Below are 17,024 nucleotides of genomic sequence, written 5' to 3'. Positions count from 1 at the left end.
CTCTCTCTCTGCCCCTCCCCCGTTCATGCTCTGTCTCTCTCTGTCCCAAAAATAAATAAACGTTGAAAAAAAAAAAATTAAAAAAAAAAAAAAGATCATAATATTATTAAATTCGAGGGTAGCAATTAATTAGACCCATAGTTTTTCAAATCTTCCTGACTGTCCACACACACAAAAAAAGTCAGTTAGCTAAACTAACTGATCTCATTCTTGGTTTCTGGCTACAGCTCCACAGGTTTAATAATAAGCTCACCTACTGAAATTTCCTTAAGATGCCAGTCACTCTACTGAAAGCTTTGCATGTTTTATCTCACTTAATCTTCACAATAATCCTTAGTAGTAATTTTTTTTTGTTATTAGTATTGTTAAAGTTCTTGTTATCTATCCCCATTTCACAGATGAGGAAACAGGCACACAGCAGTAGACTCACTGGCCCAAGATCATTCACCTAATACACTGGGAGCCAGAGCCAACTCCCAGACTGGCTGGCTCCAGCAACCATGGGACCACCGCGCCATCACTGCTGCTCTCTGCAGCCATGCAGTGGCTCCTCCTTCTTTAAGTCAGGTACATTGCTACTGTTCAAACACAAATTTAAACTCACATCTCTCATCATTTTCACTGCTTCCCTGGTCCTCCCGAGTCTTCTGGCACACATTGCTAGCCTTCTTTTGATGTAGACCAAGACGTTGGTATCTCGTCCTGAAAAAGGAAATATGAAACACCAAAATTTAAAAATACAAAAGCTTTCAGCTGAGCAGCAAGAAAAAAATACAGAGGCTCCTTTGCCATACCCTTAAAGGAAAACCTCAGAGAGAGCAGAGTGCTCCTTTGGCTTTTTCTTACTGCCAGGAGCACTGACGAGTTTGCTAATAGTAAAACGCATACAGTGTAGTCAAAGCACTTAGACTTCCAAAGGTCAAATCATGTGACTGATTACCTAATCCATACTTTTGAGTTAGGATGTTGAATATTTGATAAATAAAATCATCTGCCACAAAGTGCTGGGGAAATGAGCATACCCATATTGAATGTGGTTTACAAGCAAGCATTCCATATTCTTCAGTTTGCATGCTTTTGCTGAACATGCAAAGAGGTGAATCTCAGGTTGCATCTTGATCAACTTTTTTTTTTTTCCTGCTTGACATTAAGTCTGGAGAAGCCTCATCTTGAACTTCTGTTTTATATTATTCTTTCCCTAATACTAGTGACATCATAATCATCTCCAGGTCCCCAAAGCAGTCTATTTTAGATGGCAATATAACACATTCCAGATATGACAATAGAGTATGTAACAAAATGAAAAACTACCCTAGTGTTAGAGAAAGCATTGACAAGCTAACTAGTTACAATAATAGTCACTAAAATGGCACTAAAAAATATATTAACAACTTCTCATCTTAATCTTTTAATTATATGTCTTTTTGGATAAGTTTCTGAACCAGTGAGAACATGCATTCATTTAATCCTCAATAAAATTACCATGTTTTAGAAAAATATGACACACCTGTTATAGATTAAGTACATGTATAATATGCAGCTATTAAAAGATGTTAAGACCAAAGTCCTAACATTTCAAGTTTTAAAACAATGAGAACAAGATGTGTGCTGAAAATTTGCCAAGTGCCTACAAATTATTTTAAAGATGTGATTATATTTTTTGGATAGATGTAGGCAACAGGTTGAAAGGATTTAATTTACAGAAAAAAAGGAATAAAGAAAATTTCTTAAGTTATATTATAGTTTATGTAATGTTATGTGTTAATTCTCATTTAGTTCAGAAAATAGACATTACTATACACATGCCTTCAAAATTCATTCTTATAAATTTTTTAAAAAGCAAGATACAGATGTGATTAGAAACTTGATTAACATATATACCTACTGCTTATAAATAAATATACTTACTGAATACAAAAAAAACCCTGTGTATTATTGTGTTGTGTGGACATACTCATGTATACACACAAAAATCAAAGATCTCACTGTAACTTAGTTATAAAGACTAATGCACTCAGTCTCTGTGTCAAATACAAGTTTAGCACTAAAATTTAATTTTATAATCTCAAATATGAAGGCAATGCAATCCTACTCCCCAAGATGCAGGAGGGAGAAATTCCACCTTAACGAAACAACCTGAAGTCTGAATGGACAATGAAAGGATTGCTACATTTCTACTTAAACAACCAACAAACTGACAAGTCAAGTGGCTCAAGGAATTCCAGAAACAATTTTGTTGTCTTGTTTTTTTATACCATCCCCCCAAGATATCACTGACCCTCTGTTTAGTGTACTAAAGTAAAAGGTCTCATTTTAAAGAGTTATCTTAAACAAAAGCAGCCACTATTTTTAATGTAAGAAAGAGAAATAATTATGAACCCATGGCTTTTTCTCTCTGGAAGCCAATACCAAAGGGCTAAATACTGAGATAATCACCAATAACGGTGATACTCTTAGTTGTCCTATTTCAACCCATGCTGTAGAAGACTCCTAAGAGAAAACCTTTGATGACGTTAACATGAATTTAAGTCCTGTTTCCCAACTAGAACTTAAGTTATGGGGCAGAGAAACAACTAATAAACAGAGAAATACATAAGAATTCTTGGGAGAAAGTTATCATTAAAGGTTATTACCATTTATTTCTGGAGTTAAGAATCTCAAGAGCAGGAAAGAGAATCTGAACATTAAGTGAACAGCAATAAAGCTATAATTATGTACTGTGCTCTTATGGAAAGGAAAAAAATTATTAAGAAGAAAGGCAAAGGGGCACCTGGGTGGCTCAGTCGGTTAAGCGTCCAACTTCAGCTCAGGTCATGATCTCACAGTTTGTGGGTTCTGAGCCCCGCATCAGGCTCTGTGCCGACAGCTTAGAGCCGGGAGCCTGCTTCAGATTCAGTGTCTCCCTCTCTCTCTGCCCCTCTCTTGCTCATGCTCTGTCTCAAAACTAAATTAACATTAAAAAAAATTTTTTTAAAGAAGGCAAAAATTAATATTTGTTCTCATCTATGAGAACCCTGTTCTGAACTGGCCTGAAAGTTTGTTCGGATTAATCGTGTTACAGTTCTGATCTCCCATCACGTCAACCTGGAGAAAACCTTACTATGTTGGGCTTCATACTGGGATCCGTGATGCTGTAGCTGCTGAGAACGCCGGTAACAGCCATCTCCAGCCTTCAGGGCCTGCTTAAACAGCTTTTCTGCTTCAGCAATGGTTGTTGCTTCCTCTTCAGCCAAGAGAATATAAGCAGTTGCACACCTGTCCATTCAGATAATAGCCACCATCAATTACAAATCCAAGGACACTGGAATAGCTGTAGGAGTACATGCAGAAGGGCAAGGAGTTATGCCAAAAACATGCAGAGTGGCCAACTGGTTCATGCACCCCTGGTCTGTAGTTGTTGACACAAAATAATGGCATAAAAGAAATGTCTGTATTTTAGCTTGAAAGGTAGGATGTGTAGTGTTAGGAGCTTGGGGCTCACGTATGGACTCTGCCCCTTATTAGTATGTCACTTTGGGCAAGTTATTACTCTGCCTCCCTGATGGAGAACAACATGGAATCTATTTGTTCACACTGTTGTTGTGAAGGTTAAGTAAGGTGATGCATGTGAAGTGCTCAGTACAGTAGCCAGCATGTGGTACATAATTAACGTCAACTGACAGTGGCAAAGATACTAGCTATTGTGAAATATCTCCTTCCAGCTCTCAAAGTTAGAGATCCTATATATAAGTTTACTGCTATTTACTAAACACTGATTCTCTTTAATATAAGGGTTTCTTCAGAATGAGAAATTCATTAAATCAGATAAATTACTGATTAAGACAACAGCGCTTCAACATCTCATTACAGTTAGCACTGATGTTCTGCCAGAGAACACTGGAAGAACCTACAGTAGTGTTGTTTCTGAAGAGCTCAAAATCTGAGTCAGCCTCAGTAGTGAACAAGAGTTAAATCTCATGCCTTTAGCAATAATAGCTACCACCTGTTGCTTAGTATACATTAAGCACTGTACCAGGCACTTAACATATATCGTCTCATTTAATCCTTTCAACAACCTCTAAGCTAGGAAGCCAGAAAGGATAAGCAGTTAACTAACAAACACGGGAACTCTTGGAAATTTAAACCTTCCCAATCATGTAAGAACAACCCAACTGCCAAAGAAAGGGAATGTAATTAGGAAATGGTGACGCCAGAGCAGACCATACAGGTCCTGATCTGCACCGATCCCTTTGTTTTCCTTCTTCTCCATTGCCCCTCTTGTGGTCATTTCCCTACTTATCAGAACCTCCATCAGACCACAGGAGAGAAAATAAACAGAAAGTGAAACCAAATGTTGCTTTTACCATTCACAAACTGCAACAGCCAGCTAGGAAAAGGAGGCTGAACTTACAGCTAATGGGAGGTTTGGGGTTACTGGTTAATCTTAGCCTTGAGGAGGGGTCTTATAAATTCTTTAGCCAATCCCTTTAATTTCATGCAGGACTAATCAATGGGGCTTTAGGCAGAATGTGGTGTACGAGGGAGAAAAATGCCCAGAAAAATGCTGTAAAAACCAATTACTATGGAGGGCAGCCGATACATGACTTGGAAAGAACAATAATGATCCTGAAACTTCCCAGTGATTCACTACAGAAAATAACGGGGATAGGCATCAGGAAGCAACACTTAAGGCTTCAGATGCTGACATATAAATATGGGTCAAGGGTAATGAAGTGAAAACTGAGATTATAATACTGAGTGGTAGATACAGTATCAGAGGAGTTAGCTCTAAGGTTATAGTTGGTGGGCTGGGAATTCAAGATAGGTTGGGGCAAGTTGCTTACTTTATATACATTTCAAATAGTATTCTTAGGAGAGGCAGAGTAGCACTACTAGCCAAGAAAACATGTATCTATGTGGAAAGTCATGAGTCTGGGGTAGAAACATGCTAAGAGCTTGTGAGTGAAGGAGAAAGAGCAATAGAAGTGCTAATGGTTGGGGAGTACAGAACGACTGCTCAGCTCAATGGAAGATATCGATGATGCATCCTTGTCACAACACAATACACATACAGAAGCAAGAAAGTATGGTGATGGGGGTGTCAACCTTCCAGATATCTGCTAGAAGAAGTCTCGTTTGGTTAGAAGTAGGGCACCCGACAGGTTCTTGACTTACTTTGGTAACAATTTTATCTCCCAGATGGTAGAGGAAGCAATTAGGGGAACTTCAACTCTGGACCTAATTCTGACCAAGAAGAAAAAAATAGTTGGTGAAATGAAAATTGATAGGAACATTCAGAGAGAGTTACTATGTCATTTTGGAGTTCACGGGTAATCAAAGAGGGTAAGGTGGACTTCAAAAACTTCAAAGAAAAGAGATATGATTCAATGGCATGAGACTCCGAAGGAAAAAAAATGGTTTAAGAGGGTTGGGCAGCTTCCAAATGTCCACCTGTAACCGTAGTCACAAATGAACCTCTCAGGAAGAAAAGAGAGGTGACAATTAAGTAATCAATATGGCTGCACAGAGATCTCTCACAAGGTCAGATGTTTAAAGGACATGTAAAAAAAGATGGAAAGAGGGCATGTAATGAAGGACTACAAGAGAGTGGAATGAAATTATAAGAATAATGTCAGGAGAGCTAAAACTCCAAAAATTACCTGAAGCTTGCAAAGCAAAATAAAGACAAAACAAAACGCTAAAGACAACCATCTATTCCCTGTTTTAAAATTATGTTTAAAACCCTATTACCACCCCCATTTCTCTAAAACCATCGCAAAAATAAATAAGCAAAAAAGACAAACAACACAACAACCACATCAAAACAAGAAAAGTTTATAGTTAGTAGCAGCAGATAATAAAGAGAATGCAAAACTCTCTGACTTCTATTTTGTTCCTGGCTTCTCCATCAAGGAGCATGATTGTCAGGCTGAAAAGGGGAGAAGAAATTAAACTCTCATGGGGGTAAAAAAGATGTAAGATAGCAAATAACTGATCAATTCTAAGTGAATTACTGTACTGGGATGGGTAAATCCCAGGAAGCCAACAGACCCTATAGTCAGGCCATGGAAGTGCTCTCTGTGAATAGTTAAGGAATCACAAAGAATGGACAGGTGCTAGAAGATGAGATGACAAATGTAGTAAAAATGTTCAAAAGGGGAAGAAGGCAGACTTCCCAAACTACAGAACAGTGATTTGGAAAGAGATTCTAATGGATTATTAAAGGGATGGTCTCCAAGCATTTTTAAAAGAAAGTGGTGAACACTTAAATCCGCTAAGAACAACTAAATCAGGTTGTGCTATCTTAATTTACTTTAAAGGATTTACTATACATTAAAGATTCATAGCTACAACTGGTACTTTTAAGATCAAAATGCAGAAATGTGAGCTGAATCACAGTGTTAACTGGGTGGCCTAGTTAATTGGTTGACTGATACCAAAGGATGATGACTCATGAAGACATGAACCTGAAGGACAGTTTCTATATGCCATGTCACAAGGTTCCACCCCTGAGCCCGACATTTCTATCAGAAACATGGATGACACACAGAAGGCAGGCATATCAAATTTGTAGATGACGAGAAACTGGAAAATAAATATGTTGTATGGCAGAATCAGAAACCAAACAGATCAACAGGTTACAATGGCAGGATTTCCAATTCTCAAGTGAATCTTTTTTCTAAGACCTCCAAAGAAGAATCTGTAACTTTCTTCAAAAAAAAATCATAAAATAGTTTAACAATGACCACTTGGCAGGGAGAATGTCGAGGTGATTCAAGCACCAGATGGGTGGTTGAGCTAAATGACCTTTAAGGTCTCTGCCAACCCTGAGATTTTATGACTTCAATTTTAAGAATCTTTCTCATTTTCTAAGATCTCCAGAATATTTCCCAGCCTTCCTTGGTAACCCACAGAATGTTTAACAACACTAATGACAGCATTTCCTCTTATCTTTGTCTTGATCTTGAAATACTTCAAAAGTGTAATTTTTTCACCTTATGTTTTTGTTATCTTTTCCCCACAAGCAGAAGATCTACCTAAAAAATGTGATGGCACAGATGAGCATTCTACATCTGAAATAATTTCCCCATGTTATAGTTATGTAAAGAACTGTTTTTATTTTATGTCCTTGTAATATCCCACAGATAGTCCTTGAAGGGCTAAATAGCCCTTGGAAGCTATTTAAGTTAGGGTCATAGCAAAGCCACTGAATTGCTCTCTAAAATGACTAAGACCACCATCACATGGATGTCCTTCGCAAAAAAAATTTTTTTTACAAATTAATAACCCCTAAAACAATCCTCAAGTTCAAATGCATAATTTAATATAAGTATACCATTAATGAAAACTGAATACATTCAGCAAAGGATGAGATTTCCTTTTTAAAAGCAAGATTTGTCCCCCACTTACTCATTTATCTCTAAGGCTTCATGAGCTGCAGAAATCCTAGCTTGGGGGTTTCTCTCTCTCCAGGCTTTCTGCATTACTGTTTTACAAAAAGAGGAAAAAAGCATGTCCATCAATACACATAATTAGAAGACTCACCACAGGACAATAGTTAAATTAATAGCTTTCAGCTTGAATACAAGAGAATATTTCACTTACTAAGGAGGTGAGCCCAAATCTCCAAAATCACACAAATACACTCTAATGTGCTATTCCACTGTCCTTCCTTCGATGATAGCAAACCTTTCTTGTGCTCTTAATACTACAGGTCTAAATCTTATAGATTAACCCATGGTCTATAATCTTAGAGGTTTAATCTTGATTAAGATTTCTTTTTTTTTACTGAAGTATTAGTTGACATGCAATGTTACAGTAGTTTCAAGTGGATAACAATGATTTGCCAAGTCTACACGTTATGCTATGCTCACCACACTGGTTAAGGTTCCTTAATCAAGAAAGGAAAAGACATTCTAAAAGAGATTTAATATTTCTTTTGTTCATTAATGTCATTTGTCGTTAAGAAACATATTTTACACATTTTTATATGAAATTGTTACTAATCTCTTCCTTCTACTTAGGCACAACATAAGTTCTATTGTTCATTTTCCCAAACACTATAGGCTCTGGGTATTAGGACTTTGTAAAACCATATGAAGAATTATGAGTTGGATCAGAAAAAAAAGTGGTTTGGTCTTTTGCTTAATATGTGTATCTGTTCCCACAGTTTGCCGCAAACACGGTTTCTAGATACCAGAGCAGTTTGTGTATATACTGTGCAAAGTTCAATGCCTGGTATATTTATTGGACTATGATATTCTACCACGATAAACAGTACCTTTTTAAAAAGAGCAACAATCTCCATACTTGTTTTATCAATATGTATCTTTGAAGTTAGCTTTTCAGGTGCATGTACACATTCCTCTTTTTAAAGATTTTTTTTTCACCTATTTAAGTTTGGCAATATAAAAAATGTCAGTAGGATTATTTAGATCTCAAACCAAGTGAAATGCATGCCAAACAAAGCCCTTTCCAGGTTGATAAACAAATATGGATTCTAATAGCTAAGGCCATGACCCCATTCACTGCTAGTGAACCTATAAATAGGCATACAAATCACTACAATATATTCATTTATCATTTGGATTCACTAAATCTTAATTTCTAACTACAATATCATCGAAGAGACATGACCCTTCATTCTACCTCAATCAAGGATTTAATTAGCTTCGTATAAGATTTATGGGCACTGAAGAGAGCATTTAGGGATGAGCACTGGGTGTTGCATGGAAACCAATCTGACAATAAATTATATTTAATATTTAAAAAATAAAAAAAGAAATATGTAAATCCAATGTTACTATATATTTTTTAAATAGTATTTTAAATCATAACAAGAAGACTCATTTCTACATTGATACTTCATCATGATAAATCCTTTAATTAAGTACCAGAATTCTGGGTTCTGCCAGCCAATCTCCAATTTAATAATTTATTCACTTGGGGGGGGGAGGGTGTAGAGCAGATATTCTAAAGGCAATAACCTTAGTACTTAAATCAAAAGCCCTCCCACTCAGCAACTATCTAAAGGAGTGTCCATACTTGCATCTGCAGGACGCAGGTGGTCTGAGTCACAAGTAAAGAACGTCTGGTGGTCCTGGGCAGAGAGATTCATGTCATAGTAAGTCAGAGGCTCTCGTCCTGTCACCCAAGTATACCTGGTAAAGGGGAAATAGATGGTCAGACACTTGGAAAGCAAGACCTACAAAATATTAAGCTGCATAGGAAACTGAACTATAAAACATTAACTGGGTACAAAACAGTTTTGCCAACGAATGAAAAAAAGTTTTTTTAATCATCCTGTTCTCTCTTTAGGAGGTCTATCAGCAGGAAACAAGTAAACATTTTCCCCTATATTTTTCTCTAAAAATTTTACTAGCACTAGCTAATGAAAACTTTCCCTCAGTACTCTTATGAATAGGCATTTCCCCAAAGCCATGAAAATTCTGAAATGCCTAATTACTTTGCAAAATTAAATTCCAACAAAATTTCTATGACATCTTTATAACCATGTTCTAGGTAAGCTTCAAAATATTTTGATTGTATAATGCATAATGAAAATAATAAGTGTAATAGAAAATTTCTAAAAACTACACATTTTTGTACATCATCCCAATTCTAATCCCCAAATAACTATAAAACAGAAAAATCAAAACATTTGAGGATTGTATCAAAAAATAGAAGCACTACACAGACTGTTACAATGACCCCTAAATGAACCAGCAAAAACATTTGCTGCTGTCTTTACTCTCTGAACTAGACCCATTTGTTTCCCAAGCTGTCAAAACACTTACCGATTATATTCAGCGCCCCTAAATAAATTTAGTGGATTTCGCCATACTTTGCATTCTGCAACAAAGAGAAATATGAAAATGTTACACAGAGTCCAGACACACTACAAGCTAATTAATTCAGCAAAACACCCTTCCTGGCCATTTGATAAGATAATTTTATTCTCTATCCTCTACATGGGAAGCAACATGGAAAAACTCTGAGTGGTTGATCAGGAAACAAAGCTCAGGAACCAGGACTTTGGAAAAGTTCTCCCTAATCTCTCTGGGCCAAAGTTTCCTCATTTGCTAAATCAAGGTATATGCCAACATCAGCTAGTTCATAGCTTCAATAGTCATTTCACAAGGTCTACACAGATTCTATAAATTTACTTCTGAAATTACAGGTACAAGGTATACTTGTAAGCTAAACTTAAGCTCTAGAGTATAATATGGAGTTATTTAATTAGGGTCTATGTTAATACTGATTTTGTGACAAAGCACCAGATTACTTTTTACACTGCCATAAAACAGAGATAAGAAAACGAATAAAGTTATTATTTTAGAGAGAAATGCTATGAAAATAAATTGTTTTAAAGCAATAACACTGTTTACTTATACAGATACATGGATTAATCATTATAATAATATTATAATTCTAGCATATACTAATAGATTATACATCTTTCTTCCACAAAAACCACAGAAATTTAGAACCACAGGACTTGGTTCAATCATTAGTTTTTAAGACTGTCTTATAAGTGTGTGACTAATAAGCTATAATTCTTTTTAAACAGCCTATGATTAAGACTTTCTACTGATTCAGAATACTACATTTCTTTGAGTGAATAATGTTTTATTAAAAAATAGAATAAGTTAAGAGTACTTAAAACATCTCTGTGTGCGTAATCGGCCAAAAAACACACCCAAAGACATGGACACACAAAAGTGAGCAATTATTGCAGAAATCAAAAGAGCATTAAAGGGTGATTCATTAAGATTCTATCCTCATGCCTGTTACATGCAACATCCATCCTTCCACACCCACTCACTCATCCATCTATCCATCCATCCATCCAATGAGCATTGAGCACTCAATGGGGAAAACAAACAAGTAAACCATCTATTACAATACAGCATGAAAATGAAGAAGATAAAACACTATAGCAACACTGTGTCTAATCTCAATATATTTTTGTTAAAATAGTGAATGAAGGGTGTACACATAACAGGAAGATATGTTTTTATTTAAAGAAGATAAATTTATCTTTAAATTAGGGCTGGAGCCCGCCTAAAGTTTGAACAATGTTTATAAACGATAGCCCTAAATTTTCTGACACTTGGCTTAACTCACCATTTAGGAAATGATCTTTGTTCAATTAATTCAGCATCTTTGAATTTTGTTCCTGAGAAACTGAAATTCTGTAGCTGTCACTTCATATGGCACTAACTAGAAAATTATGCTTTTCTTAAATAATTACTTTTCTTACAGATGCAAAGACCCTGGGAGGGGTCACTAATGAACTCCAGATTATGGCTCAAATCACAGAATCACACCGGTGATCCAAACAACCATGATACGATCTCTGCCCTTAAGGCTATTTTAACTTTTAGGTCCTCATCACTCCCACCCTTTCCTCAAAGGATGTCTTTCAAGATCCAAAGAGGTCCAATTAAAGCTTCATGAATATTGCAAGGTTTGTATTCAGCATATAACAAACATGTACACAGATAGTACAGAGGTTGCCCATGGTGACATTTTTTGCAATAAAACAGGAACATTTGGGGAGATACCTCTCCCCCACTGAATTTCATCTGAAATATTAGTAAAAAGGTTACAGGCAAATAATTGTTCTCCAGTGAATACATTATTATATTGGCATTGTTCAAATACTCATTTGAAAAATTTTAAACCAAAATACCTTCAGTTAAAATTTCAACACTATTATATATTGGATACAAATTAAATTATTTCTAAATAAAAATAACTGCAAAGAGACATGGTGTATGTACCTAAAGTATTTTTGAGCAAAACTAAAGATGCAATCTTTGTTTAGGAAGTGCCACAATATAGCCAGCAGGGGGTGCTACAAACATTTTGAAATGTTTTTATGGATTCTATTCCAGAACTGAACTTCTTAAAGAGTCACTGTTGACATTAAGTGTCATACATACGGCCTATTGTTTCTTCAAGTATCCCTGAAACTTAGAAATGAGGATCTAAGTAACTAACAGATGTAAAATATTTCGGGAAAAAATATGTGATACAGAACTACCTAAGAAATGTCTTCATTAGTTATATCCTTCATTAGCTATGTCTCCTTCAAATTGGTGCAAAACAGGTATAATTTTTTAAAGAAATATGCGATCTAGAGGTCAAATATGAACACATGTCAAAGTTTTACCTGGAATTAGGTCATAGCTATGTTAATTTCTTCTTCGCTACTCTGTTTCATAATCTTATCACTACTACAAAAACTCTCTCAGCCTAGAATCACTATAGAGCACATACCCCATAAATATCAGACTGCTTGATGGTTTCGTGATACCGACAAAAGTTACAAATGCCAACTGTATTAGAATGTGAAGATTTAAGTCAAGAGTTAAACTCAGATATCCAGAGGATAAAGGTTTTTCCACATGAGGTCCTGTTTCTTATCTTATTCATGTCTTTGGGAAATAAATTATTTAAATCAGAATTAAAATTTTACCTCCAAAAGGAATGTTGCATTCTCCGTTAATATCAACAATTTCAGTGCCCTTTAGAAGCCCTAGAAGTTGACAGAGACCCCATCAAGGACTTGCTGATATTACTAGCTCAATTAAAAATATGCCCCAGTACAATAAACATACTCCCTATGGTTCCATCTGTAGCAGTACAGAAGAGTCTCTATCCACAAATGCAGACAGAAATGTTCAGACCTCAGCATGCATGCAAGAATGCAGTTCAGGAGGAAGAGAAGCAATATATATATTGGAATAGTACTTGTTTAATTCCCAAGTCTGCACAATAGATCCCCCCCCCTTTGTGATAATGGGATGGTTATGTAAGTTTTTATGTGGGAGACAAAGAACACAGAAAGTAATGCTTACTGCCATCAAGGACTTCTAAAATCAAGCTGCAATCTTTTCTTCAGTCTTCTTCTCACAATTCCCTACTAAAACTTTCCATCTCAGTGATCGTTATTTCATGCCTTTTGTACTCAGTTACCCCTGTAGAGTGCTCACCCCATCACTCAAAGGACTGTGTGGTTTAAACATAAATAGAATGGCTATGATGCACTAGTCCCTTTGCCAGGTCCTTGGTTACAGAACAAGAGGAGCTTATGGCCTTGGGAGAAAAATAAAAAGGGCATACAGCTGAAGAAGCTCTACAGAAAGAACAATGTACTGACAGAACCACAGACTTTCCCTTTGTCACAGTCCTCAAAGAAAAAGAGAACTTAATTCTCAGAAAAACCAAGAGGCTCTGAAGTCATGGGGCTTTTATTCACATGGAAGAAAATATTACTCTACATCCAACTTATTTAACTCTGAAAATCTTTATTTTCTAAAAGTTAAAAAAAAAGATATAGAATCCCCACTCCCAGGGCCTTCAAATATATAAATTATTAATTCATAGCCTAGGAAAATTTATTATACTAAAAACTTACCACCTCTTCCCAGAATCTAAAATCTAATGATGGTAATATTATTATTATAAACAGTAACAACAACAACTTCTGTCATAGCTATAAGCTTGATTTTCATTGAGCCTTTCTCTAAGAGGTTTTAAAGCTCAAGTCATCTATATTCCTTATAATTGTTAGCGGCGTGTAGTAGGCCCTTTTTACAGAAGAGTAAAGCATAGAAAAGCTATATAATTTCCCCATGGCTTACAGCAAATTAGATTAAGGGCCGGTGTCCAGCCTGTCCAACAACCACCCACTACATGCAACAGACTTGTTACCCTGCAACATCGTATTTCAAAAATCCTATGACTTCATCAATTAAATTTTCCACTAGCAAAACAGTTTTGAAAACTCCTCTGGGGAAATGTTAAGCACTTTTTAGCAATACTTTTAAACATTTTAGTTTCCAAAGTACAACAGAAAAAGGCTCTAGATAAAGTTTAATCAGATGTATTATGGCAATCAAGATTAATCCCAAGCTGATATATGATTCTGCCATGTATTTATTAGCTTCTATGTCTCAGAAATGAATACCCAGTTTTCTACATCACACAGGCTAATCTTAATCCTTAACAGTAACAATATCCATTTGCTTAAGTAATTAAGCTTTATTTTCATAAGTTTTAAAATAATTATTTTGAAAAAATTAATATAAAGGCACAAAGTAACATGTAGGTAGCTTTCAACTCAACAAATATGTTATTGTCTCTAATTCTATGGAATCAGAAATGGTATAAATAATGATGAGTTTCAAGGCCATTTTTATTGATCTGCTCTATTCAAGATAGTGTACTATTTTCTTCAAGTATTGCTAAAATGGTTAAATCTTTATTGTATCTTCATACATTTCTCATTGATCATTTTTGACTTAAGCCAATCAACTTGACCAAATAATGTGGAAATTGTGAAATAAATTTATTAAATAAATGTTCACCACAGACTAAAACTGTTTTAGGCATTTTCACCATTCAAATAGAGATCAAATCTATACTACAACACAAATGTGAGTGGCAAAAGATTTTAAAAGATATAATAAGCGTTGGCTAAGAGAATCATTCTCAACACCTGCATAGACATGGCAAGGACAAACTGAGTTTTCTCTAATTGAGACGACTAAAGAGCAATGCCAAAGGTCCTGCACGTGGCAATTTGCGATTTTGCCAGGGATATATTTGAAATGCAAGCACTGAAAGGCCTGGGCATAAAAGTGAGTCACTGAGCTAAGGAGTAAACCTCCCTGAACCCACAGCCATATCTCCAGAGACTGAGCCATCTTCCCCATCATATTCATAGATGGGGAATTCATCATTCATATTCAGTTCATCTGGAGGACACTGACAGATGGCTGTCCTCTGACTCGTTATTTCTACATGACCTCATTGATTCCTCAAACTACTTTGTGAAGTAGATACTGTTGTTATTCCCACATACGCAAATTAAGATACCAAGGAAGGTTAAGCAACTTGCCCAAGGTCACACATTGTAAGTGATGGAGCTGAGATGAGGGCCACATCTGTCTGACCCCAGAGCCTGAGCTCTCAACCATCAGCAATCCTGCCACTGAGATTTTTCTAAGCAAATCTGGCTAATGTCACTTCTGAAATCATGTCATGTACCACAGTACAGGTTTTTAATGAATTTACTTATTTTAATGCTTCAGTAATTACATTCGTATTGACTTTATAGACCTCACAGAGGATCTAGACTGAACTTTTTAGCCAAGTGCTTGAGACTTTGGACTGTGAAGTGAGACCACCTAGGTTGCCAGCCCTGTGACCTTGGGCAGATGACTTAACTTGCCTGTATGTCAGCTTCTTCAACCATAAAATGGAGATAATAATAGTATCTGCCTCACAGGGCTATAGTGAGGATTGAATGAGATAATAATGTAAAGTGGAAAGTAGGCACTAAGAGTGGAGGTATTATTATTAGAATTATATGGCTTTCTATAAGGAGAATTATTTGCTCTGGTGTTATGAAAATTTGAAGATCTATGAAGGTCTCAGGATATCTTTGCACTCTACCTGAGTTTCTTCATCTCCATTGTTTTTCTTTAATTTATTACCTGGATTTAATCATTGCTTGAACTGCCTCTAGCAATGTAATGAATTTTAATTTAGAATTCCAAGTAAAATCTTATAAAAAGTTTTACAATAAAGATACATATATGACACATACATATTATGTACATATATAAGATATATATTAAGATTAAATGAGATTAAAATGAAATGATTTTAGATAGGAAGGCAAGCAACTATAACCAGAGTTTGTCTAAAGATACAGCTCTGTGCAAGAGGATACTAAAGCACCTCAGAGAATTTAAACTTGACTTTGGCAAGGATACTTCTCATGTGATGAAGCACCTTGAATTTTTCTAAATATCTTGAAGGTGAATGCTGCAAACCTTTGTCTTTATGGCACCGTACTCAAGAACAGGGCAAATTATCAAACAGATGTTCCCATGAACCTAAATTCAAAATGTTACCAGTCCCTGAGAACCTACACCCCTTAAGACAGGGAGAAGTTAGCCACACTTTAAGTCCTTAACTATCATCGGATCATAAGCTGAGTTGAATTAAGAAATGGCACTGAGAAACATAGTGATGTGGGAAATATATCAGCAGGGTTTATCAAGAAAAATGGCAGGTTAGCTCCCAAATAAAGAGAAATAAGTGAAATATTCATAAATGTTAACCTAAGCCAAACAACCTATAATTTGGCTACATTAAGAAGTTATATAATTAACTACATTTTTTCTCTGACCCACAGATAAAGATAACTACAAATTTTAAAAGAGTCTGCACTCAGGCCACTTTGTACAGATACGAAGTTAAATAAGATATAAATAGCCTGCCCTGTAACAATCATAACCCTCTCACCCTCTCCCCCCCACCTCTCCCACTCCAAACCATTCTTAAGTAGGCCAGGTCTTTTAGCTTTTAACCAAAACAAACGATTCTTTAAGAAAAGAGCTATGAGTCTTAATATACACTATGTATATTACATACACTATGTATGTATGTATGTATGTATGTATGTATGTATATACATAGTGTATAATATACAGTATGAGTCTTAATATAGACCAATGTTTATCACTGGTATTTTCAGTTTATTTTTAGCTTTTACAATGATTTTTCTCAAATAAGCAATTAAACTGCCTTTGCCAATATCCATGGGACTTTGTCAGCCATGTTGTATTTCTTGTAAGATTCAGCAAAGAGTTGTCTTGTCATGATCCAATAAAATCAAAAGATTCACCTATTCATTATTAAGGCAGCAGCCATTTTGTTATTATTAAGGGATAGGATTTTTAAACAAATTCCTTATTTTAAGAAAATGTATTATTGATTACCCTCTGTTTTGGACTTTCTTTTTCCTTTACTTAGTTGAAACAAGACTATGAAATAGAAAGTGACTAAGAATAGAGATAAACACAGACAATGTACTTTAATAATATTTTTCTTATCCAAAAATAAAAATCACCAGAAGAAAAGAGAATTGGAAAATAGTATCAGTCCCACTATATCTGATACTTCCATACCAGCATGCATGTTTGTTGAGCTGAGTTAGCCAAATTTTAGCTAAAATGTCAAGG

General features: G+C 35.6%; 1 protein-coding gene across 8 annotated transcripts in view; it reads right to left on the bottom strand.

Annotated features, from left to right (window-relative positions):
- Nucleotides 1-17,024, bottom strand: part of ST7 (suppression of tumorigenicity 7) — a 252,467-nt gene that overhangs the window by 89,749 nt on the left and 145,694 nt on the right. For 6 of the 8 annotated variants that reach the window (XR_007150291.1, XM_047849622.1, XM_047849616.1 and 3 more), the window contains exons 4-9: nt 9,777-9,831; nt 9,025-9,140; nt 7,390-7,465; nt 5,155-5,223; nt 3,101-3,255; nt 605-702 (exon numbers count right to left, since the gene is read on the bottom strand). Coding sequence is in view for 7 of the 8 variants with exons in the window: in XM_047849622.1 (XP_047705578.1) it covers nt 605-702; nt 3,101-3,255; nt 5,155-5,223; nt 7,390-7,465; nt 9,025-9,140; nt 9,777-9,831 (569 nt within the window). In the remaining variant the exon portion in view is untranslated. The remainder of the gene's footprint in view (nt 1-604; nt 703-3,100; nt 3,256-5,154; nt 5,224-7,389; nt 7,466-9,024; nt 9,141-9,776; nt 9,832-17,024) is intronic. The other 2 variants (XM_047849618.1, XM_047849619.1) reach the window with 1 other exon arrangement.

Source organism: Prionailurus viverrinus, chromosome A2 (assembly GCF_022837055.1).
Source record: "Prionailurus viverrinus isolate Anna chromosome A2, UM_Priviv_1.0, whole genome shotgun sequence".
NCBI lineage: Eukaryota > Metazoa > Chordata > Mammalia > Carnivora > Felidae > Prionailurus > Prionailurus viverrinus.
This window is presented reverse-complemented; position numbering and strand designations above follow the sequence as displayed.